The sequence below is a fragment of the Calidris pugnax genome, unplaced genomic scaffold (assembly GCF_001431845.1).
Source record: "Calidris pugnax isolate Ruff unplaced genomic scaffold, ASM143184v1 scaffold144, whole genome shotgun sequence".
NCBI classification, from domain to species: Eukaryota; Metazoa; Chordata; class Aves; order Charadriiformes; family Scolopacidae; genus Calidris; species Calidris pugnax.
This window is the reverse complement of record NW_015090911.1, coordinates 3,442,314-3,468,466: the sequence shown is the minus strand read 5'-3', so window position 1 is coordinate 3,468,466 and position 26,153 is coordinate 3,442,314. Positions and strand designations below refer to the sequence as shown.

Here is a 26,153-nt window from a genome sequence, read left to right as displayed (position 1 = left end):
TATTAAAAAAAAAAACAAAAAAACAACGACCTATTCACCATTCTATAATGGGTTAAGAGCATTCTCATCATAGCCCTTTTTACAGCTGATTTGCTGGTTTTTTTAAAGCAAAAAAGTAAAACCAGAAGTCAAGAACCGAAGAAAACAATTACTGTCATAGGAGCTTTGTACACAGCTGTATGCATCCAGTAGATCATAATGTCAACAGCTACTTTATGGAAGGGCTCTCTTCACCTACTCTTTAGAGGTCCCATTATGATGAACTATTTTTGCACAAATTCAAGCAGTATATTCAAAGGACAATTTCAGAACCAAAAGGATCAAACCTGAACAGTTAATGTGAATTAAAAACAGTTGATCTGTTAAGGAGAAAATGAGTTTATATAAAATAACAATATTGGAGGAGACCTGAGAAGTGTAGGAATTACAAAGTATTTATGAACAAGTTAAACAATTTCAGTATCTTTCTGATAATACCTTACTTGTGCATTTTGTCTTTTAAAGGAAAAAGCACACTGTAAATGAACTTATAAAACTTGGGAAAGTAAAATCTCTTCCTCAGAAAACATTTTAAAATGTGAAAGTGATTTGCATTCCTTATCAGAAACACTTGCCTTACTGGTTCAGTTCTAGCTCTTTTCACATTTTAAAGCCTCTGTGAATAGAGAGGTTTGAACCTACCATGAGAGTACAAGTCACAGTTCCCCAAGCTGCAGCACTGTCAGAGCTCAGTATCCCTGTGACTATTTGATCTAAGAGTGAACTGTCAAACAGCAAATAAACTTATGTTCTTTCCATGCAAAGAAGGCACTACTGATTTGTACTTTGTAAGAGAATTTAGAAGTAACCACATTCAAAGCTCTTAGAACTTCCTTTTAGATTTCACTTTGTTCCATGATCTCAAGTCGCATACAGTACAATCATGCTTTATGTAATCTCTACTGTACATCAGTGAACTGTAACATTCTTAGCAGCTGTAGAAAAGACTTGTAGGCTTTTAGTTTTGTATCTTGTTATTTCAATGAAATTATATGGGACGCTTGTACAGAGTAAGAGAGTTTTAGAAGTGTCTGAAATGCTCAAATGGTGCCAAATGAGAACAGTCCTTTAAAATACTTTACAAAACTTACCACCCTATTATCATTAATTACAGAAAGCAATACATCCTGGGACCACGCTTCTAGAGAGTTTACCAACATAAAATACGATGTCAAGATACTACAAAGAAACAGGAATATTGCATGTTAATTGGCAGCAAACATCAGGAGACTCAGTTTGATAAAACATGTCAGAGCTCATGAGAGTACTCAAGACAAGAATGAACACTACCACGTCAAGCAACAGTGAACTCTCGACAGGGATGAGTAGATACAGACTTCAGTTTCTTCCAGGATTTATTGTGCATCTCTTTGTAGACTTTGCAATCTAAAAGGGTTTCCCTCCCTACTGTATCAGTGAAGTAAAAAAAACCCAAAAAACCCACAAAAAAGTATTCTCTCCATTTTTCACCATAGGTAGCCGAAACAAAACATATCATCTTTATAAAGATGAAATTCATAGGCATGTGTTGGAAGCACTCTGTTGGGAAGGTCTCTTCCTTCAAAAGTTCTCTCTACAGAAATATCACTTTTTTTAAGGGAATTGTACTAGAATATAAAATATTAAAGATTCTGAATCTCTGCTTCCAAAGCTTATTGAAAACACTGAAGAACAGCCTATTTTAGAGAAAAAAAAAAGTATTCAACTGCTTGAATAAAAATTACATTAAGCTGATTTCCACCGGATACACAGGCTCCACAAAGTCTTTTGTGGAATTAAAACAGAGAGCCCTTCACGATCAATCAGATTATAAAAAAAGCCAACATTTGCCTAAAATGTGAGTGTAATGAAATCTAGATGAAGATTTATCCAGTATTTTTAATGTCAACTGTTGTCGAAACATCAAATGGAGACAAATGACTCAGGCTGGCACAAAGGGACAAAGTTAGAATTATGGGTCATGAGTTTGTTTCCACAATACACAAAAATTTCTTGGTGATGAAGATATACCAGTGTACTAGTTTTAAATCTTCAGTAGACTGATTTTATATCCACCAGTAGACTGTTTTTGTAAAATCATCCATGACTTACAGGATCCTAGACCAGATGGAACAATCTTTCATGATACAGTCAGTCCTGATTGCTTCACATATCAAGAGTTTTATAAGGTGGGATCACTGTTCTCAGCAGAATGCTAAAATACCACTTGGGACAGAGAGTTAGAGCAGACTGTGCGCTCCTGAATGGATGACAAAGATCAATTCTGTATTTACAGGCACATGTGCCATGTGACCTCAAAAGTATATTCTCCAATCTTTAACTTCAAAGGTTCTAGAAATCAGTCCATGCTCATAAAACACAACCAAGTATTTTTGGGTCACCAGCTACAAATGTGTGACCAAAATGACTGTAAGTTTCATGACATGATGACTTTGGTTATTGAAAGACAAGGAAAAGTTTCCAGTTACCTTTTTTACAGTCTTGTCAGGTTCAAGAGCAATATCTGGAATGTTGGCATCCACCATGAGGGAAAATAAGTTCAAGATCAAGTTGGAATACCTAAGCAGAAGAGCAAATGAGGTAGAACACTTTGTAAATTGCACAAAAGACATTTTGTAAACAACTTCTTTTAAGAACACATCATAATTTTTACATGAATTGATAATGGTTCCGAGGAGATGCATTCGTAACACTTTGTTGAACATGCTTACATTAAAAACATAAGACACCTGATATTACCAGCGAAAACTTAACCCTCAAGCCATCTCAAAATGCAAAAACTGAATAGACTATTACGGTTTTGTTATAACCATGGAATCACGGAATTGCTGGAGTTGGAATGGACCTTCTAGAGATCATCTAGTCCAACTCATCCAACAAAGCAGGATTGCCTAGACCACGTTACTCAGGACTGCATCCAGGTGGGTCTTGAAAGGGGACTCCACGACCTCCCTGGGCAGCCTGTTCCAGTGCTCCATCACCCCCACTGTAAAGAAGTTCTTCCTCATATTTGAGTGGAACTTCCCATGTTCCAGCTTGTGCCCGTTGCCCCTTGTCCTGTCACTGGGAACCACTGAGAAGAGTCCAGCTCCGTCCTCCTTTTAGATATTTATAAGCATTAATAAGGTCTCCCCTCAACCTTCCCTTCTCCAGGCTAAAGAGTCACAGCTCTCTCAGCCTTTCCTCATAAGGGAGATGCTCCAATGCCTTCATCTTTGTTGCCCAATGCTGGACCCTTTCCAGTAGTTTCCTCTCTTGAACTGGGGACCCAGAACTGGACATAGCATGTCAGTTGTGGCCTCACCAGTGCAGAGCAGAGGGAGAGAATGATCTCCCTTGACCTACTGGCCACACTCTTCCCTACGCAGCCCAGGATTCCATTGGCCCTCTTGGTGACAAGGGCACACTGTTGGCTCATGCAAAGTTTACTGTCTACCAGGATCCCCAGATCCTCTTCCTCAGAAGTGCAAATTGTCTAAAAACTGTTGGAACATTTATGCGGGGAAATATCAAATATAACCTATAATTTCAAATATTGTAGGATTCCATGCCATTTTTTACCACTGTTAAGAAAAACTTATGCTAAGGTATTGATTCAAAGGTTATTCTTATTAAAAAGTTTATCAGTGACACAGCAGTACTACATAAACCAGCATTCAAACAGTTGAGGTCTTCACAATTACAAAATATGATTTTTCAAGTTGCTGCAAGGCCTTTGCCACAACAAGCTGAATAAGTGATTTAACCAGATCCAAGTCTGCAGTTGCTTGGTTAAGCTGCAATAACATCGGTAGGCATGCTGCACTTATGAAGTACGAATGTCACTTATAACCATTAGGAGAAGACAGAGAAGAGTTCTCAGTTTTAACGTGGAGTGGGAGTACTTCCACTCACGAATCTTAAAGAACACCATTTTCCCCTTGCAGGAAATTAGCTGTAAGTTGCTTCTTGAAAGGGTAATGTTTTCAAGCTGTTCAACAAACTGAAACTTTCCTTCCTCTGTAAAGAGATCTTAACTCTCTATAAACACAAATATTTAAAATAAACTGTCTAGGCAGAAATCTTCTGTGTCTGATTTGTTTCAGCTGTTCTGTCTCACTTTCCCAGTGGTTGGTATCAGAAAAACTAAAAAAAAGATAACAGACAGTTATGCCACCATTTTGTTTCAGATCCAGCTAAGAAATCTGGCAGTCAAATTGCTTTGGTGCCAGGAACAGTCACCACAGGTTTTGGGGAATTTATTTTCTACATGCCTAAAACAAGCAAATCTCACCTTCAAACATACTGAAATATTAGAGCTACCTTCTGTCAAGTCTCTTCCTATGTCATTGCTAGCTTCCATTCGTAGCCCTCCCTTTGAACTGACCCAAAAGTCTGGAGTTTCAGAGCCCCTTTTCTTCCTGAACCATACAGAGGATAGGAGCTTACAAGCACTACAGGTTACTGGGATTATTTACGTGATGGAGATTTGTAAAAAAGGCTAGACATAAGCGCTAGATACCAGTTAAGAGCTGCTTTTGTCCCAGACAATGAAGTCTTCTGATTCTCTTAAAAAAAAATAAAGAAAAGGTAATGTGGGTGCTAGTATGGGGTGGGAAAAGATAAAAATTTTGAAAGACCTGTTTCTTTAATACCTGTAGGTCTTTGCCCAGCCCCTCTAGCACTTCTTTAACTCAGTAATCAATTAGATTGTGGACTAAGGATGAAAAACAGCTTATTCAAAAAGTTGTTAGCTGCCCCTAGGACCCTTTTTGTATTTCATAGATTTTTAGAAAATCTGCTCAAAAACCAGGACTTGACAAGAAAGGTAAAAGCTTCTTATTTTATAGACAATGGCCGTCATTCTTCCCACAGGCAACATCCCTGGCAAATATGCCAAGATGTTCACAACCAGTGAACTGACAGTCCAAATTCATCCTAAGATTAGACATTTTGCTGAAACACCTGAGTTAGGAATCTGACCTGTAAAAAACCAAACACCTTTGGCAAGTCATATCACAAGTCTTTGGGATCTATGTTACAAAGGCCTCTGGAGTGGCTGACCTCCATCCATCCTCAACCAGAATGAATCAGGAGCTCTGTTTTTCTAGGTTTAAGGAATTTCAATTAAGCACATAAATTTGACCTTGAATCCTTCTTACGTAAATGCATTAGTTTACGAAACAGAGGAGCACTCAGCTGCACTGGAGGCTGATTAAACTTACAGTTCGAACATGAAGTGCTAAAAACACGGAGTTTATGTAAAAGTTTAAGAAATCCAACAAAACAACTCTATCCCTAGAGAGAAGAGGCATCAGATATACCAAGAATCCCTCATCAGACGAGTTCAAATTCTCACTGCCATCTCCTTTTGTTTTTGAGTGCTTAATATCTCATCAAATATGTGTTTGATCCTAAGCACGTCTTTATTTAATTTTTTAACATTTACTGCACCCTTTGCATATAGACGTCTTAAATCAACTGAACATTTAGGCTGTCAACATTACAGTGTTATCAAATTTGAAGACACAAACTTCCCTTGCAAAGACAGGAAAGTATCTGCAGTCCCAAACTAAAGCCTTGTTTACCTGGTCTAATTTTAAAATTCTTAAGTTTGAAATGGGATTGCCTTTTCTGCAATGCAGCTTCTGTCTCCCCAAAACTCATTTCTTCTCTTCAAGACATACAGATGTTAAGCGACAGAGTGCATGTGTGTACGACACCACGAATGGTGTGTGGATGCTTGGGCAGCAGCTTCTCCTGTAACAGAGATACTCCTTGATCACTGTCATATCCCAAACAGCCATAATGAACTATGGCACCTACTCTTCCAAAAGCATTTCCTCACAGTCCAGACTCAAGCAACAACTGACCTGTTCCAAAGCTGTTTCAGCTTTGCTCTTTGTTTAGAATAATATCTAGATCCTGCACTGCCCAGCTACAACCTTTCCAGAGATTCAGCACTTCCCAAGGCCATCACAACCTCCCACTTGTTGCTACTGTTTGGTCATTCAGATCTATATGGCCTCCTCTGTCCACTAGACCATTGATAACAGACAGGAAAAAAACACTCTGGTCCAGTCAGCTGGATATCCCCGTCCTTTCAGAGCAAGTCTCACCCCAAACTACAGCTTCTCTCTCTAGTTACTTCCTACTCCATTGTCCCTATCTATTGCTGACTAACACAAACTGAATACCAAACTTTTCACGACTAACACAGAGGAAACCCTTATTTGGGAAGGAATTATACAATCTAGAACCTCACCCTGGGAAAAACTCTCAAACATTGATGGTGGATTCTTTTCCAGGGATCCTGCTGAGGATTTGTAAACTGGGAATAGATGAGGGAGGGAGGGAGGGAGGGAAATGCAGACACATAACAGGACTCGAACATCTTTAAAATAGGTTCAATGTGTATAATGAAGGTACAATGGCTACTACAGCCTGAGCGAGGATGCAAGTCCTGCTGTGAGCTGCGGTCTGCCCTGCAGCACATTCAGAATGCAGAGGCTACTCCTTCATTACAGTGCTGCTGGCCAACACACACAATTGGCTGTCCCACCTCCGAAAAAAAACCAAACCAAACCAACAAAAATAAATAAATAAATAAATCAATGTTTATATACCAAACTGCTCCCAAGCTAAAACAATGAACACAACTATTTTTCCACTTACAAGTTTTTAAAATGCTTGTTTTCACTATGGAACACCCATTCCCCCAGGAATCCTGAAACACTGATACAGCACTTGAAAGATGTAGAGAACTGTTTATACCCCAAGGAAATATAGAATAAAATACAAATTGACGGAGATGACAAACAGAGTTTGCATTTTGATTTAGCAATCAGAAGTTATAATTTCACACTACTTAGCCAGAAGTATCTGTGAACGGGTTTGTGTCAACACGCATAAGTGTTAGAACTACGTCATTCCACCTCTAATCATTCTTTTTTTCAATAAGCAAGTAATCTTAATCATTTTTAGTTCTAACTGCTTAAAGGACTAGTTACAGAAATAGTAATATTATCCTATGCTATCTTTGTTGAAAGCCTTAAAGGTATTTATCCAGAACCATTTAAAAATTCTTTCCTATTAAACTGAACAAATATTGGAGAGACTATAATTATAACTACAGTTCCAGACATTAAAAATGAAACCCTCTTCATTTACAGTTTAGTTTTATAGCCAAATTACTGCTATACTCCACACTTAGTGATCATCTTTGTAGCAAAACATTACATAAATTAATGTAATGGATAATCCTTCACTGACACAGATCTTTCCATTGAAACAGCTAAGTTTAAACAATAAAAACTCCTCAAGTATTTCACAAATAAGTAACGCAATATTACAAAACAGCTTTAAGCAAAATTTAGAACATGGAGTATACATTAGCTTTCCTGATTGTTCTCTGAAGTCATGAATATTGTCTGCTGATAACATACTGCTGTTTTTTCATGCTGCTGAATAGCTTTTAACCCATTAATAATGTCAGTCATAAACCAACTCTTTCTCCTTTTAACAGAGAGACCAACATACAGCATTTTATTTTGAATTGACCATGTACTTTTCATACTACATGTACTTTTTACATATGCTTTTCATATTTCTAATTTCTTGCCACATACTTCGAGGCTTACATAATGTGATCTTGGTATCAAAGTGAAATTCTTCCACCTCTCTGGAAGATGTACTAAATGAATCACTGGACAGACCAAGCGTGCTTCCCTGCATCCTGTTCTAACACAACAAAGCTGAGCTACTTGTCTCAGAAAGTTGACAGTAAATGATAAGGTCACTGCAAAGTAACAAAGCTGATTCCAAGTCTAAACAAGAGATATGTTAGTCCATAAATAAATATGGTCTGAAAAGGTTTTAGCTGTCACAGTTCTGGTTACCTACAAAAACTGCTAACACACTTGACTGTCACTACAAGCAGCTAGTTTTTGTCCCGCAGGACCTGAACCTTACGCATGCACCACCACCTACAAATCAAAGAATTTGATCATATCTAATCTAAACTGGAGGACAATAAAACAGCAAATGAGTAATGACTTGGAGCTAAAAGGACAGTTACTTGATCAGCAATAATCAGAGCAAAAATTGTTGCTTAAGGGCAAAAATATATCCAAAAAGCAAGATATAATATCCTACAGGAGTTATGAAAAAAATCTATTTAGATTACCAAACAAGCAAAATTGGGGACCTTTAACTTGAAGGATAATTACACTGAAGCTCCGCATTACACCAATACTGCGATGTTTTGATTCCTTTGTTTCGTACAAAACTGTGTGTGTGTATTTGGATTTGATACAAGTTTTGAATTTTCAACAGGAATATTTTCTGATTCATTTACCCCTCTTCTCCCCTGCATTACAGTGGCTCTAACATATTTTAGCATGAAAACAGTCCTGTTACCTGCGGAGATGGAGAAAGGCTGTGTAGCACTGCTTGCGGAACTCCTGGTACTGCTCACTCTGGGTGCCCCCCATACCCTCCACCATCTCCTTATTCAGCTTCATGGGAGGGGGCAGAGGCTTCGGGTCCCGACCCAGAATATAGCCAAAGTCAATGTGAAATAGTTTGCCTGTAGAAGATGGAAAGGAAAACACAGTTACTTATTTCAATGCTTCGTACTGAAATCTTGACCAAATCATCATTAACTCTTGATGCAAAATGTAGAACAAAGAACACTTATAAATGCAACCTCTAGAAGATGCTAAGCAGCTCAAAAAAATGCAACTCACTGTTTTCTGTAGGGCTGTGTATTTTATATCTTCAGCTGCCAATTTGAAATTGTGGGTTTAAAAAATAAAGCTGACTTCAAATTCATTAGGAGTACTAACAAATGAGACGAGTTTGCCCCTTTTTAAAAACATATCTAGTATACTTACAAAGACTGAATTGATGTTGAATCTGGTCATCAGATATTAAATGCAGAATTATATAAAAGATACTACAAATTCTTTGTGCCTTCTCTAGAATTTGTTAGCAAGTTAAAATATTAATACACACGTGGCATTGCTTTTAGTATCCCATTTGGTTGCTGCAGCATGAATTGTGTGATATTAGTTGTACATTAAATTTACCAAAAAAGGAAGACTCATGATCCTAAGAGAGACCTTGACAAACCACTAAATATTGAAGATTTCAAAGCTGTTTCAGAATTCTTTAATAGCTAAGTAAGGTTAAAATTTATCAACAGTTTTCAAATACACAGAAGAAACATCACCACAGTTCCATACCTGAAACTGTATTTCAAATGTGCCAAAGTCTGTCTTACACGTTTTCAGTAGTAAAAATGCAATACTTATATCACTTGATCACTACCTTTCCCTTCCAATTTAAAATGTTTTTACATTTAAAATGTTTCTATAGCATTAACTTGGCAGAAACTTATATACACCTCTTGTTTCAAATACACAAGGCAAGTTTGTTTCCTATCAAGAGCTTGGGTACAACTACAGTTAATAATATTGCTTAGACATTTACTGGGAAGCACTCCCTATATTCCCTTTCAATAGTACTGAACCTTACATCAGATGCAACAGGTGACAAAATGAAAAACTGAAACACCAGCAACTCCTACTAAAACATTTAGATAGTTTGAAGATTAAATATTATATAAATACACAAACAAAAATGTTGTCAACAAAATCAAAATAGTACAATTATCATGAAGCCAGTTTCTAGGAGCATTTTTGCCTCACTTAAGTGGAAAATATTAATCATTTAAAGCAAAGAAAAGTTTCTGAAAGTGTTGTCCAAACAAATTTTTAGTCTGAAATGCCTAATTTCAACAATGACTTGGGCTATACCGGAGCTGCATTAAAAAAAGACAGATCAAAAAGACAAAAATTCAGGTATGTCAGAAAACATTTATATAAAAAAATAGTAATTAAAAAAAAGAAATCTCTTAAGTGATTTCCTCAGGACAGAGAGAGAACCATCCTCCTGAACTCTGCAGTAATGAGGAATCATGAAGCAAATTAAGAAGTAAAAAAAGGTGGTATGTTTGAACTGTGAGGCCAATTAAGTTTTGCATCCAAAGCAAAGCTACCCTGTGACATAAAAATTTAAGTCTGATATATCACTAATCTACAGAAAAGAATTAAATGTAGATATATATGACAGAAGACCTTATAAACAAGAAGGTAGAAAATTATTAGTATGACTGTTATCTTGACAGTCACAGAAAGCACATAATACACACTCAGAGTCTCACTTCAGGATTAGGGAACTGAACAGCATTATGGACAGAGATCTGTTTGCCAAGGGGTATTTTAACCTGCAGCATCTGTATTCATTTTAGTATTTTCATAAGCTTAGGTGCTCAGCACTCCTGAAAAAAAAAAAAAATATGGAACAGCCAGCATTACCCAATTAGTCACCCCTCTTTGACCATTTCATTGAATAACAACTCTCTATTATCAGAGAAGGTTGCTTGAGACCTGTCATATGCAAGAAACAAATTCTGGAACAGTCAATCTTCTAAGGGAGATCACAAGGATGCTTAATAAGCAAGGCAAAATATTTGCCAGTTGACAAATGGCACAACCATTACATTTTGCATATCTAATTGTGCTTACCCATCTCCCCCAACAGTTCTTCCAAGCTGTTGCGGGAGTTACTTTTAGAGTTTTTGCACACTAAGTTTTTGAAGCAAGCCCTTTGATATATATACACACACGCACCGTTAAATTACAAAAAAATATTTAATTAAAAAGTTTAGGGGGTCTGTTTTCTGTTCACTCATTCAAACCTATCACCTTGAAGAGTTAAGAGACAACATTTTGAATAAAACAGTAACTCTTGTGGCAGTAATTAATTCCTTTTTTACCTTGCTCTGGAAACAGGAAATAAGAAGTGATAATTATTAATTTAAATTGGTCACAAATATGCATCTAAAACACTAAAAGCCTTTTTGAGAGCTGACTGATACATGTCTATATAAATTAATTAGATACCAAGTAGCTTTTAGGAATGAAGCATAAAAGGAAGTATAAGACGAGGCTACCCTGCATTAGCATTGTAGCTTCCCTAGCTGTACTTCAAAGTTCAGCAGATTTTTAGGCGGACTTAAAATGTATGTTAAAAGCTTTCATTTAAATACATTGAATATATTTAGTAATTTTCAAATCCATGTACTAAACACAGACTGAACTCATTCTCATTCCAGCAGCTCCTCCAAGATCTTAAGCCAGCATACCATATTACAGAATAGGGACAGAAGGCTCCCCTTGGTGCTCGCCTGAAGCCGCTACACCAGTAAAGACCCACCAACCAGTCTGAGAGACAACTGCAGTTTTAGAGATTTCTATAGAGAAGCCAGATTTACGTTCTCCTTGAGGACCTAACTACAATTGGAACAAACGAAGAACAAGCCTGCTTTGGACAAATGAAATTGGTTGTACACTTAATACTGAAAATTAGGTGACGTTTATATTATTATGTCAATAAATAATAAATTTATCAACTTAATAAACTTGATGATTTGACGTCTTTTAATCCTAAAATAAAAGGTTGCAAGCATCTCAAGTGATCATCCTAAATAAAATTTCTATGAGGATATAAACAATGAACACCCCACTTCTACAGTATTTATGAATGTGACCAGACTGCTACTCAGTATAACGTCTACTACAAGAGCAAGTCTGGAGAAAGTGTCTCATACCTGTCTGACAAGATTCAATGCCAGAAAATACTAAATTGTAGCAGAAAGAGCAGGACAAAAATAGGAACTTTAACACTCCAGCTCTATATAAAGCATGTGTTATATATGAACTTCAAACACAAAATAACACTTTGATCTACAAATTACTGAGGATGTAATTCTAAGAGCACAGAAAATCTATTTAAATCAGAATTTTTATTCTGTAAGAATATACTTTCACCATGAATAGCATATTGTCTCCTAACTTAGCCATCACTCGACTCACATCTGTAAGGATGGAGGCAAAAGGAATCAGTAACAACTTAAGACTTTTTTTTTGTCAACTTAAACATGTTTTTTTTTTTCAAAAGCACACGTCCTCAAATCTCAATTGGAAATTTGACAGCCTCAGCTATGACAATACTTAAAAAAATAACCTTGCCTGGTAATCACAGCTATAAAGAGTCTACAGGAGAATCAGCTTCATACTTGGGTGGGACCTGAGTGAGTTGCTTAGTTCTGGAATGTCACGCAGTTTGTATTTGGAAGTTCCTGACAGTTATGTAATTTGGCTGATAAGAAGCATGCCTCCTTCTCAACTGAATTTAGAAGATAACCCATTCAAACTTTCACTTCACAAAATCCCAGAATGGCTGAGGTTGGAAGGGACCTCTGGAGGTCATCTGGTCCAACCTCCTGGTCAAGGAGGGCCACCTAGAGCAGCCAGATGCCTTGCCCAGGACCATAATTAGATGGCTTCCAAGCATCTCCAAGGATGGAGACTCCATGACCTCCCCAGGGCAACCTGTGCCAGTGTTCTGTCACTCTCACCGAGTAAAAATTCATACTCATGGCACAGTATTTACACACAATTTTCTATTCTCCCAGAAAATTAAGACTGCCCGTGAACTTTGTGTAGCATTATTTTTCCTAGAGGCCTTTAACTTCCATGTTCTATAAACATCTGAAAAAGCAAAACATGGCAATTCAGGAAACACTCTGAGACCACAGACAAGTATGCATGAACTTCCTGCCCTGTTTTGAGGGTAGATGCAAGACTTTATGTAGGCATCTACACAGAGTTCAAGATACACACCTTTGGACAAACATTTCTGAGGCTGGAAGTGGCTCACCCCCCAAAGGTTAAAAGATGACACCCGCAGTCTTTCAGGAAGCAGGAAAAATCTCAGCTGGGAAGACTTCAAATAGAGTCTCTCACCTTAACAAATGGTGCCTTAATAATCACACTCCACTCCTCATTTAAGCTATTTTACTGAATAAAAAGGATGACACAAGGCATTTACTGACTGGAAGAGGATAAGAGGTTTCCAGGAATATAAAATAAGGAAGCATGCACATACAAAATTATTTTGTTGAAAACCTAAAAGCTGATACTGTTATGTACTTTTAAGCTTTTTTTTTTTTAATTTTATGAGGTTGACTACATTTTTCTACCAAATGCTTGGCTTTCATGGAATAAGGAGCAGAGGCCCTTGGAGAGTTCAAGGAAATGGCATCAAATATGGGAAGTTTCCCTGACCACCACTTGGGGCATGAGGGATTTGAAAGTCCATCTGAATTCCTTTCAGCCTTGAGAGTGAAATGATCTTTGATTAAGTGAAGCATGGACTTGTGCAGTCTAAAAATTGGTATCTGGTGCTTGCAATAGCTAATAACATCCAACTGCAGGTGGAAAGGCTGATCTGTCCATCACTTTTACTGCTAATGCCTAGATTTTAGTACAGGAGAAAGTTCCATATAGCAGCACAGAAATTGCTTTATTTCACCAGGGGACTCTTAGGAAAAACTACTGAAAAGCTGCACAGAACTCTCAAATCCTTAAACAAAATGTAGAAGGCAAAGCAAACTAGATGCAATTACTAAAACAAAATAAGTCTGGTGGCAATTTTCTTAACAGGTAAGAAAGCTTTACAAATTAATTCACAATTACCTGTTCCCACTTTTGGGAAAAGGGGACAAAAAAACCCAACCAGTACAAAACCAATCTCTGAATTTCAATATATTTTCTGTAAACTGCAACTGCCACTATTATTTTAATCTGGCTTACACAGAAAAAGTACAATTTAATGAGTATTTTAAGTGAATTCCTATTTTGAGTTTGAAGCAATGGGATAAAAATTCCTCTGATGAAAAATCAATGGATGATGGGGTGGTTTCCTGGCTTCCCCAGCAAGTTTTGATGCTACCATCAGAATTTCTTCTTTGCTAACAGAGCACTGCCACGGTGAAAAAGATCAGAATTCCTAATTTCTTGTCATCATTTTCATCAGCTACATGTTATAACTTTTCTACGACTACACAAAAATGGAAGAAAGTAGTATGAATTGCTAAAGACTTATCCAGGATACAGATTTTAAACTTAGTATGCAGCAGCAGCTGGAGGTAAAGTTTATCATCATCATCCATATAACGGATAAGGGCTCAGCATGTGCTAAGCATTGCAATTCTTCCCCCTGACACCTCAAGCTGTCCACTCTCAAAATACACTCCATGAAGGCATAGCGTAACAGGAAAAAAAAAAAAAAAAAGAAAAAAGATGTCAGATACTTTTTGTTAAATGAGAAATACTGTTGAAGATAGCTAAAAGAGAGAAGTGTTTAGCTTTCAACTAAAAGTTTATATTCTTTTTAGTAGGGATCACAGAAACAGGAATTGCAGAGAGAAATCTAAAGGGTAACAGTATGTGTTAGTTTTGTTTCTAAGAAAAAGTGATGTTCCTCTATCAAGGCCAGTACATTTAAAAACAATTTAAAAATTCCACTGCATTTTACATACTATACTATGCTTGCAACATAAATAAATGCATTTATCAATGTACTCATGTAAGCAGTGATACAGGAGGGTTTGTATCCTATGCTTTTTCCATTTATATCATCTTCAAACCTGCTTTGGGATAGATTGTCTTAACTGAAAAGCACCGAAAGTACAAACACGTGGTGTCATCTCACCCATGGAACTGTTCAGATCTCGGCTGTCTTACATGGCAACCCATTCTGAGACAGAAGAATAAAATAAATATCAACTGGTGCACTTCACACTCAAGACAGACCACAGCCCTACCCTGAAGCATTAAATGAGAAGTCAGTCCAGTTCTTTCACCTATCTACACTAAAAGCAAGCGTGGTTTTCAAGTTCTAAGCCTTTCTTTGACCTGCCCGCAGATATTAACAACCTAATTTTATCCACATACCAATTTACTCTACTGCTACAGAGCAATTTCAGATGTGGAATTCAGATCAAGGTGCCTGTATTTAGGAAACCTATAATAGGAACTTCAATTTACATGTAGGTCCCTAAGGGTTACTGAAAGATTAAGCTGGCCAGTCACTAGGGTGATGGTTGGTCAGACAAGCATATGCAATGCTACTCAAGAATGTCATATCCTGAGTGTCTCAGGATATCCTAAAATATCTACACATAGTCTGCAAATATGGCAGGGCCTTTGTGAAACCTTTGCCCCTCTATAAAGCAAGTTACTATGGTATCTCAAATGGGACAGAAGACTTCACTTTTCCATCACAGTTGAAACACTATCTAAGCTCTCACGATGACCATCTTAAAAAAGGCTTAGAAACATGAAGACATCCATATCGGGGTCCTAAATCAGCAGCTAGGTCCCAGCTCTGTAATCAAAGCTGGAGAGTGGGACAAGTGCAGAAGAAACTATTTTCAAGGGATGGCACATCATAATTGAAACATAACAGCATAAGGCACGTGAGGTGGAAGTTAACTGAACACACTATATCTCTTATATCACAATCCAGCTTCATGACCATCCAGATCTTCCTTTCAAGGCAAAAGGCACATAAGCTGGTAGGTCAGATACTGGCGTTATATAAACCAGTCTGCAATCCTACAATGAGACACTGATGTTACTTAAAGCTGTGTATTCAGCTACAAAACAATGTTTTGCTATTTACAAGTCACAGTAATATCTGCTCTTATAGATTGGGAAACAAGAAATTGAAACATACAGCAATTGATAACATCTCATCTCCAGGAGAAGTAGGAAGTTGAGAGTTCTCAGAAAAAATAAATTTTTCTGTAACACAATACTGAATATATAATGTGACCTTCAGGTTACAAGCTAAGGCACATTTGTGAAACTGAGGTAAGCATTTTTGTAATTTTTAATGTTACTGATAGATGAGGGTGTTTTGACTGAAGGTTCCCTATATCTCTTTCTAAACAAAGTTCTACAGCTGTCCTTGAAGTTTCACATTTAAAAATGTGAAAATCTAGATTTCTTGTTTTAAGACACTATTTAAGACAATTCTATTTCTAGAATGAGGCATAAAACAGTCATAAAAGACAGCAGAAAATATTTCACCCAGATAAAAGACATTCTCACCCTATGGCACCAAAAGCCCCATTTCTAACACTGAGAACAACTTGTTTTTATGAACTTCAGTATCTATTGCTTAATATTTAAATTATCACACATCTATTACATCTATTACAAGCACAGGCATCTGTATGTTAGAAGATGACGCAATGATTCTATTGGAAGGAGTTCAGCACAGATGTGGCTACATCCACTGAATTAAAAGGTAGAGCTGAAAAAGGTAACGATACATACAAACAAATACAAATCCAAGAAAAGTATGCAAACCCACAGCTGGTACTCAACATTCTTTATCCTACTGGAAAGCTTCAACTTATTGAATAAATATCAAGAAAGGATGCATGTATGGTCATACAATTCTGAAGAAAGGCACTTATAAGCTTCCATTCTTAACAGAAGAACAAAGATAGATTTTTTCCAGCTAATGTCTAAGAGATTCTCAGTAGCAAGAAACAAGCCTATGTGGCAAGCCTTTGTATTTGGAGCATAAGAATTTCTCTTGATAGCTCAAAAGCTCAAAAGCTCCGGGTATGTGACAGAGAATAGGCAGCAGATGAAAACAAGCTCAGACTGAGAATGTTCCATGGGTGTGTGCTGCCCTCTGCTGTACTGCCTAAATTCTTCCACTCAGCCAAACGGCCATTGTGCTGCTACTTTTTAACACAGACAGGAAAGATGCACTTTACCCCAAATCAAAACACTAAAATATTACTACTCTAACCCTGCAAGCAGCAGCTGTTATGGAAGCATTTATACCTGTGACCTTACAAAAATGACAGGCCTCTCAAGACAGATTTTTAAATGCCTATCTGTACATTTCCAAACAGATAATGAAAAACACCCTTGCTTTAAGTGTTCCCCCATGTGCTTTGAGCAAGACATTTCACTCTAATCAAGGCCCAATGGTTGATTTTCAAACTCCTTCATAAGACAGCATGCTGATTCCGACTACTCTATGCTTCAGCCTTACTTGTAAACTAACAAACCTTCCACGTGGACGTGTCATCTTTTCCCCGATGACATTTTTTATTTATATGTTTCTCGTTCAATAAACCTTTTGCTTTATTAATAAACACTTAACTCCAATTCCTAACTCTTCAAATGCAATGAAGGTATTCATGGCATCAGAACTCCTATGAGCAGCTGCAGCTCATAAATGAGCAAGCAAGAAAAAAACCACCACCACCACAACAACAAAACCTCGAAAAAACTTTCCCTTACAAGAAATGTTTTTACTTGTTAAAACTCCGTGAAGTTCACACAGCTACACACAAACTCATTTTTCAAGTAAACCACCTGAATTTCCCTCCAACGCAAGGCATTGATTGCAATAGTTGGAGTAGCTTAATTTTCCAATCTTTCATTTCTTCTAGTAGACAAATCTATTTCTTTAGAATCACTAGAATTATTCACTCTATCTGGTCTGTTATTAATCCATACAGATGGCAATAAAAAATAATGTTAAAAAAAAGTTAAAACAAGTTAAGAAGAATCAAAACGCGTAGCTGCTATTTTGAACTTTTCAAGATACACGGGTTTTGCTGCAAACTAAAGGACAGGGTCGATTGAACAGTGAACTCTACTACTTTCTCTCCCTCAGTTTGTGAATTTGTAACGAGCAACACTGAAAAACCTATATCCTTCTGTGTTTTTAGAGAAAGCTTAAAAAAAATATATATATACACATATCATCTCATCTGGTCCAGCCAGCTCAGGTTGGCTGATAATGAAACACTTGGATTTTTGCTGTACAGTGGTTTGGTTTCCTCAGGAAGACAAGACTCACAGTCACTAGAAAATGCCAAAGTGAATCTTGCTCTGACAGGTCTCATGTGACTTTCCCACTTCTGGGACATGTCACTAAATTTTTCAAAAAACATACAGAAAACCTGGAAGGCTCAGAGGATCACGTTGTTTAAAAGAAAGTCAAATCTGAGACAAGAATTCACATGGACATCCCAGTGAAACTAACATTATACCTAATTCCCTATAACTACTGATAATACTTGTCTAAACATCTACTGCACTTGGAACAGCATACATAAAAATAGCAGAATTATTAGAATTATTAGACAACTATTAAAATACAACCGGCATCCAATTAGTAGATCTTGAATTTGCTGTCTGATAGCATGCTAAAAAGCTACTAAACGTGAATGTAACCATTTAATGAAAAATTAAATCATTGGTAAAGAACAATTAGGATACTTGGGGTTGCAGTCACTTTACACATTTTTTAATGCAGCCTTTTTTTCAGCTTTGGTTCTGAAAAAGATCTTGCAATTATTATTTTAGCCAAGTTTAATATTACAGTGAAATGTTTCTTGGTCTTAGGTAAAAGCAGTCAAATGTCACCATATGCTTTGTCCCTAGTACTTTCAAAAAAGGTAGAATTACTAAAAAAAATGCCTGTGTTTAACAAAAAAACAACTTACAGGTCCAGCTTTCAGTGCAAGCGTGACAGTACAACACAGGACTGTAAAATAAGCCAACTGAAAACCATGCAAAACCCCTATTGTTTATAAACAAGCCTGTGTTTAGGTGAAATTAGATTTCCATTACCTACATACGTATAAATGGCTCTTAAAATGACATCAAAACCATATATACCCATTATGTCTTGCTCCTAAATGTGTTTAGAGAGCAATTAATCTAGTTGCCTTCTTATTCTTCAACTGCCAGTTCACACTGCTAAGGGATTAAACCTAAACTTTGATTCACTGGATCAAATATCACCTTAGATGAGACAATAAAACTTTACGTTTAAGAATATATTCTAATCTACCATACTCAGTGGGTTATACTCAAAAGGAAAATGGAGCAAAAATGTACTAACACACACAAGAAATTAAACAACTGTTGTTATAAAATTATACTGCTAAAAAGAATTACCTGTTTTTGTTAGCAAAAGATTATCCAGATGTCTATCTCCAACTCCAAGGATGTAGGTAATTACACAATAACCAGCTGCAACAAGTAAGTTTTAAATAACAATGTAAGTACCTTTCCTGGAGAGCAACAAATTCCACACAATTAACAGCAGCATACGACATTATCTTAGTTATTGTTCAAAAATAATAAATATACTATAGAGAGCGGGGGCAGGGGTGGTGCTGATGGAGAATAATCAGGATTATCAACACCGTGAAGAACATTTGGCGTAATAAATAAAGATGGTGACATTATTCAGTACCGCCTAGATTTTAATTTCTTACTACACAATTATCTCTCTAACACTAAAAGCCTAAATTCATTCAATACTGGCATTAAGATACTTCATATGAAGAGGAGGTATTTTGAGCAAAATGAATATACACATTCTGAACTTAAGATGAAGACATCTGTAAAGCAGCATTAGATATTGATATAAATCTGAGTATGTACATCAGCAGTATTCACAAGATAAGCAGTAAACCAGGCAGTTATAAGTAAATTAGAACTGATGCAAACTGGTTTAATTATTACTTTCACTTACTAACCAGAACAGTTTGAAGCAGTTCCAAAGACCGCCATGTAAGAAAGAGGAGGGGAAAGGAGAAGACACTGTGGAGCTACAACTGAATTACTTTTCTGGTTTATTTTATTGGTTTTTTTTGTAGACTGAAGGTGCTTTTAATTTAATGGACAGCAAATGGATTGCTTTAACATTGCCGCCAGTTTCCTGAACAAGAACTACACTTGTGCTCTTTCTGTCATCCCAATGGAACAAGAAATTCAACATAAACTCACCCCCAAAAAAACGAATGTTCTAAAGACAAATTAAATTTTTCTACTTCAAATACACATGATTTATTATTATATAAGTATATTACATGTCCCTGAATTATAAAGACCCCAAAGCATTATATGAATAGGGCAGAGGTAAGATTCTTGCTAGACAGCAAAGAGTAACTAATTTCTAGTCTCCTTTAAGAAGAACAAAAAGAGGGCTGAGGAGAGGAAGTGGGTATGACATGCCAGGCTCAAAACTACTCTTTTCACGGGGATTCTGACAGCAAGTATATGCCTGGTTCCCCATCTGCAGTCATCTAAACTGGTATGCCTCAAAACCTCATCTACCCTGTCCTTTATGCGTCAGGTATGAAGCAATCAATTGCAGGAGTGTAACTTACCACAGCTCTTAACATACGTGTCCATTACCTCTGCACTTATCCCATGAGGTCCAGTCTCACTGGGTGCATGTTTTCTGAAGAAGTTCTGCAGAGGAAGTCATCCACATATTTAGTTATTGCACACGATGTGAAATAGGATTTTTAGAACTAGTAGAAAAAGAGATTTAAATCAAGACCACAAATGGCTCTTATTACAATCTGTTAAACTAACAATCACTCCCAAATGCCTGAGTAAGATCTAATTTTATATTGTTTTATTTATTTCCTGTCTGAATTACACAGTCTTACACTCAACAGAAACAGATCTGAAGTTCAAACTGAAAAGCAGTTTTCTTTATACAGCTTCAGAGAATTAACAATGCATCAAGAAGTTACTTATTAAGTGCAAAATACTTTGACACTAAACTGTTTAGGCCAGATGAACAAAACTAAAACAGGACTTAAATCCAGATTAGTAATTACATTTGGTACACAAACTCTTACAAGGTTTATGATCATTATGTCTCGATATTCCTCAAGACAACAAACCGCTACTGAGCTTATAAGGAAAAATATCTAAGTTATTGAATGGAAGCTTCACATTGCCTGTGAAATGTCAACAAGGGCCACAAGAGTCCTTCACCCCACCCAGATGAAAAGCGTTTTTTCTTCTTGATTGAAGCAAAAGTTAAGTAAATTAAAGCCAAGCCTAAGCACAAGTTTCTTCCAGTTAGCAAACACTGAAGAGGGGCTTTGTAGGTATCTGCATGGCATACAAGTGACTAAAATCATAATGAAAGAATGAAGAAAATCTTAAAAAAGACAATGAGGCACTGAAGGAAGGTACCTGCAGGCTATTTTAAAAGTTTTGCTTGAAAAGCTGTCTGGTTGCAACACGTATCAGTGTTTTAAGGCCTAGGGACACCTTTAATTATCTTTGCTTACAGAGGAATAAGCCCTTATGAGATGTTTAAAAAGCTGACAGAGTAGAAAGTTTCTGTTAAATGAAATCCTTAAGTGAAATGTGGATGGAATTTTTTTAATAGTTAACAGGGTACTAGAGATATTGACTTTCTGTACTCCAAAATTTTATATGTTGTATGTAAAAATAACCCAAAAAAGACCAAACAAAGAACCACAAACAGACTTCAGAACATCCAAATGCTAAACCATACCTCCAAAACATGAATTGTAATTTCAAGACTGGCGACGGAAGGCCAGTAACACTCAAAAGAACACTTTTTTTTCCTGCAGATGTGCATTAGCAGCCTGTTATTACATTACTTGCTTTTACATCTTTTCAGAAGTGAAACATTTTTTTTAGTGTTTACATACAGTGCTAATCTTTATTAAAACAGCTGTTACACCCAAAATGAACATCTAGGAAAAGAATAAGCCAAACTTCCACAACACATAAAAAAAGGGTAATTTAGTTTTTATTTTATTGACCTACCATGCCCAGCTAGTTCATCATGCTTTGGCACAGGAAATCTGGGCTTTATAATGTATTTTGCCATTGATCTGTGAAGTAATCTTAGATCACATTCTTCTGGCATCTTGTCTATTTAGATTAGCAATTCTTCACAGGAAGAATTGCTCTGTACGTCTCCACAGCAACTAAAGCAGTGGGACACCTATTTTCGATTGGAATATGATGTTATAAGTAATTGCAAAAACAACAATTCAAAAGCATTTTGAAATATATTATTTTTTAAGAAATATATCATGCACTAGAAAATGAATACTAAATTTCCAAGATTACAAAAGGATTACCAAGAAAACTGGATGACTGTTGTATTTGTAGATGTAGCTTACCAGAACATTTACAGAACAGAAAGTTCAAAAACACTTATGCAACTCGATGCTGTTCATTGTCTCATTAATGATAAGCATTTTTTAATAAATTGTAAACATTTGATATGCTTGTTTGTTAAGCAAATGATGGCAAGTAATAAGCATTTTTTGATCTCCATATTTTTAATATATGTAGTTTATAGTACCTGGGAGCTCTTTGCTTTGGCTCCCAGTTACTAAGCTATGAACAAATACAAACTATATTTATCTCAACCAACTGAGCTGTGCTACCTAGTTTGTGTGTTGTGCTTGAAACTAGCATGAATTTTTTGTGCCACTATTCAATGCCATGACAGTTACAGAAAGTTTGCTAAGAAACAAAAAAGGTAAAAATAAATAAAATCACGCAGTATCTGTACATCCAGTATGGTAGGGAAACAAACTTAAGAAATTATATGTACAAACCATTTAGCTGTTCCATAAAAAAATAAAAAATAAAAAAAATCACTAGAACATACTTTGACAAAGTATCAAGACAAAAGTACTGAGAGAACAACAGAAACACTTTAAAACAAAGCAGCACAGAAAAGTGTCATGCAATTACCATCCACCATTACAGCAAAGCTACAATGTCAGTATTGATTAAATTATGCTTCAATTATTTAAATGGTCTTACTTTTAGGACATAAGATACTCATATGGTCATTTAACTATATTCTTTTTAAAACAAGATTTCGGCTATAAATACCTTTATGTTTCAACTTTACAGGTTTACAAATTACATTTGTCTTCTAACAGCAGATAAAAAGAAAAAAATCATTCGGGAGACTAAAGAGTTCTGCATGAGATCTAAGCCTGCAATTTATACTATTTGATCAGAAAATGCCTTAAGGATCCCCCATCACATACCTGTATACTTTCCTCAGTAGCAAGAACTTCTGCAACTGGTACCGACTGAATGAACTGCATGAAGCCTGCAGCAGAAAACAACAATAAAAGTCACCAATGCAGAGAACTTTCAAGCTACTCTGCAATGGGTGTTTATTAAAGGGTAAAAATAATCTGCAATTTCATTCAACTGCTTTTCATTGGCAAAAAAACATGTTTTGTCACAATTTTCTGCCTTTGGTAGTTTTAAACCAACGTTTCATTAACACCAAATTAGCTTGTTAGAAGTTTTCATGAGAAGAGAACAAATCTATGGCTTTCTAAATATATTATCCAGAATGTATCTAAAAGTAGAGCCAAGTTTGATTTTGTTGTACCTTTTTTTCCCCTCCATTTCATGCAAAGAGCTATAAATAGAGGTGTTAGAAGTTCTTTGTCAGATCACACAGCAAACGAGCAGCAAAGATAATGCTACTGATTGCCACATATTCCAAAATCCAGACAGGCCTTCTTTTATGAAGATATTTGAGTCACCTATGGAATACTGTGGTCACTCAGGTTGTTAATTTCCCTGACTTCCAGTGCAATAAGATTTTCTTACACATTTGAGCACCTTTTTAGAATACTGTACAAAGTGAAACATCTCTAATGATAATAGTGTGTCACACCACTCAACAAACAGAAGGAGACTCCTCCCAACACTGTATTTTTAGGAAATAAATGTACTCTTACCATGTTTTGTACTAGTTGCCAGCACTTTATAGGGTGTCAGCTTCAAATCCAGATTCTCTTTTCTTAACAGCTAGAAAAAAAAAACAACACACAAAAAAGCAAAGATGAATGCAATAGAAAGGCAGCTTCTATTTCTAAAAGGCACATGTATTGAACATGGACCTCTCCTGTTCTTCACTAAAATCAGTAATGAGTGAGGTCCTGTTTGTCTTTTTATTCAGTTATTTTTAAGTATAAACAGGCTCATTGCCTGTCTACAAAGAAAAGAAAAAAGCCACCTAAGATCTGAGAGCCCTGTAATGTATTAGCAACATACGTCACATTAATGTTTTTCGAGAGTCTTGCCCTCAACACAGAAGGACGAGGATGCAGATTAATAATTCTCACCTTATCCATGAGTGAAATAATCTGAAGAATAAGTTGATCTTGACGTAAATCATCACCATGCTTAAAAATTACAGGATATTTGCCTCCATCTTCTGTCTTGAAGAATAACTGAGCAGGCATTAAGGCACTCTGGAAAAAGAAACTTATTCTACTAAGCTGCTTCACAGCAATGTTCATATTAACATGGTGCTACAGTGCAGTTCTAAAACAAAAACCCTTGTTTACTGAATTGTAAATCAGAAGTGAATTAAGCAAGTACCAGGTCATAGGATTCAAGTATCAAATTCAGTTACGAAATGTTTTAGAGTAGTTCTATTTGAATGCCAACAGTGCAGCAGAACTCTCTTCATGTTACTCACTGCCCGGGACTCAACAGAAAATACCATTTGCAGTTACCAAAAGTGCAATCTAGCCATGTTTTTAAAAAAATACCTTGAGGCTCTCCGTTTCTTTTTAGCAAAGAGTGTGAAGAATACATTCCCCCCACCCCTCTCCCCTAGCATCTGAGGGGGAAAGGACAGAAGGGTTCAAACTTTGTATGCATGTAAACCCAATCATCATAGAACAGCTACGCAAAAGGTCACAACAAAACAAATTTAAACTGACCAGAACAAAAGGAGACAATTACAGAATAAACATCAAAGAAATGCTAGGGGCAAGACATCTTAAACAATAAATTGCTTCCTTAATCTATTTAGTAAAAGCAAAAATGCCTTTTTACGTTGTTGTTTGAGAAAGCCAATTTAAGTGTTTGCATTTACTCTGCATAAAAACAGTACAAGGGGATCAATTACTTACATGAATGATTTCACCTACTGCAACTGACCAAGCCACTTCCCTCAAAACCAAATCAAGAAAATAACCAAGGATGCAGGAGTTTAATACTTGAGCAGTTACATTAGATTTTCATGTTTTGCAATTAGGTTCCATAAACAAAAAAACGATTCTTTGAATAGTCCTATAAAACCTGCCAAGTCACGTCCAAGAGCACCGAATATTAATCATTCTTTCCTCTTTGAACTTTTTGGGTTTTATCCCATAATACACTATGAGAGACAAAATGGAAATCTGTAACCTTTCAGAATAAGGAAAATGAAGACTATGTCCGATTTTGAAACAAGTTACATCTCATATTTTTGGTCCTAAGTTTTCTACATTGCTACAGAAGACCAAAAGGTAGAAGACTATCTGACTTAATTTGTCCTGTTGAAATTAAGCTATTAGAAATGAAATATTTAGTTGCTGTTTCAGCAGTCTTCTTGTCAATATACTTCACCTGACCCTTATTTATCATAAAAGTCAACTAAGGTTTGCAAAACCTTGTTTTCCTGAAAAAACTTTCCAGTTCTGCCTCCAACCTGTGGTGCAAGAATATGGAATTATAGTGTACTCTTCAAAAACACTAAATGGCATATAAAGAAGCAAGCCAAAACTGGGGAACCAACGGATGATATGGTAGAAAACTATGGAAAAATGATTTTATAAACAAATCACAGTCAACAAGCAGCCTGTCAAAGTTTGAAACTACCAGGTATAATGAATTTATGACCTAGGAGAGATGATGGTTTAACACTGGTTGCCACAGCAGCTTGAACATTTTTTAACTGGCAGACTATGGCTCCTTGATATAGGTCTGACCAGTGAAGCACATTTCGGTCATCTTAAAATTAAATCATGGTCATCTATGAGTTCAAAGGAAATTTATATAAAAAGAGGTCCTAAATCATTGGACAATGGCAGTAGCTTACATTCCAAGCAGCATAATAACCCAAACCCTTTCAACAGCATATTGACTGTTTAGTAACTAGATTAAAGGAAGGCCATATGATCACAAGCAACTGCTATGGATTGGTTTAAGGAGTAACAAGTCTTAAGGATACAGGATCTCCCTGTCAGTCCACTGCAACAGAATAAAACAGACCAACTTGTCATTTTCCAGTCTCTAACAATTTAAGTTTTATTTTGCAATGGAATAGATGCATCTCACTTGATTTGTATGATTTTGATCATAGTGGTACTCTTGTTGAACACGGCCTAAGGTTCAGAGAAATTCTGAATTAGGAAGCATGTCTTCAGCCTGGGGACTTCATACACTTTAAAACCTACATGAGTCATATAATAGCTACTTTGAAGTCTGCACATTAACTTGAAAACAGAGTTTCACAAAGAAAATACAGAGTTGTTTAACTTTATGGGCATGTTACAGTTGCATTTTGCCTTCATT

The 26,153-nt window shown here is 36.3% G+C and overlaps 1 protein-coding gene across 2 annotated transcripts in view; it reads right to left on the bottom strand.

The window, feature by feature from the left end:
* PIK3C3 (phosphatidylinositol 3-kinase catalytic subunit type 3) overlaps positions 1 to 26,153 on the bottom strand; it is a 68,938-nt gene that overhangs the window by 14,228 nt on the left and 28,557 nt on the right. For both annotated transcript variants that reach the window (XM_014949404.1, XM_014949405.1), the window contains 7 exons: positions 23,930 to 24,058; positions 23,543 to 23,612; positions 22,832 to 22,896; positions 20,150 to 20,234; positions 18,930 to 19,004; positions 8,437 to 8,605; positions 2,508 to 2,598 (listed from right to left, as the gene is read on the bottom strand). In XM_014949404.1, the coding sequence (XP_014804890.1) occupies positions 2,508 to 2,598; positions 8,437 to 8,605; positions 18,930 to 19,004; positions 20,150 to 20,234; positions 22,832 to 22,896; positions 23,543 to 23,612; positions 23,930 to 24,058 (684 nt within the window). The remainder of the gene's footprint in view (positions 1 to 2,507; positions 2,599 to 8,436; positions 8,606 to 18,929; positions 19,005 to 20,149; positions 20,235 to 22,831; positions 22,897 to 23,542; positions 23,613 to 23,929; positions 24,059 to 26,153) is intronic.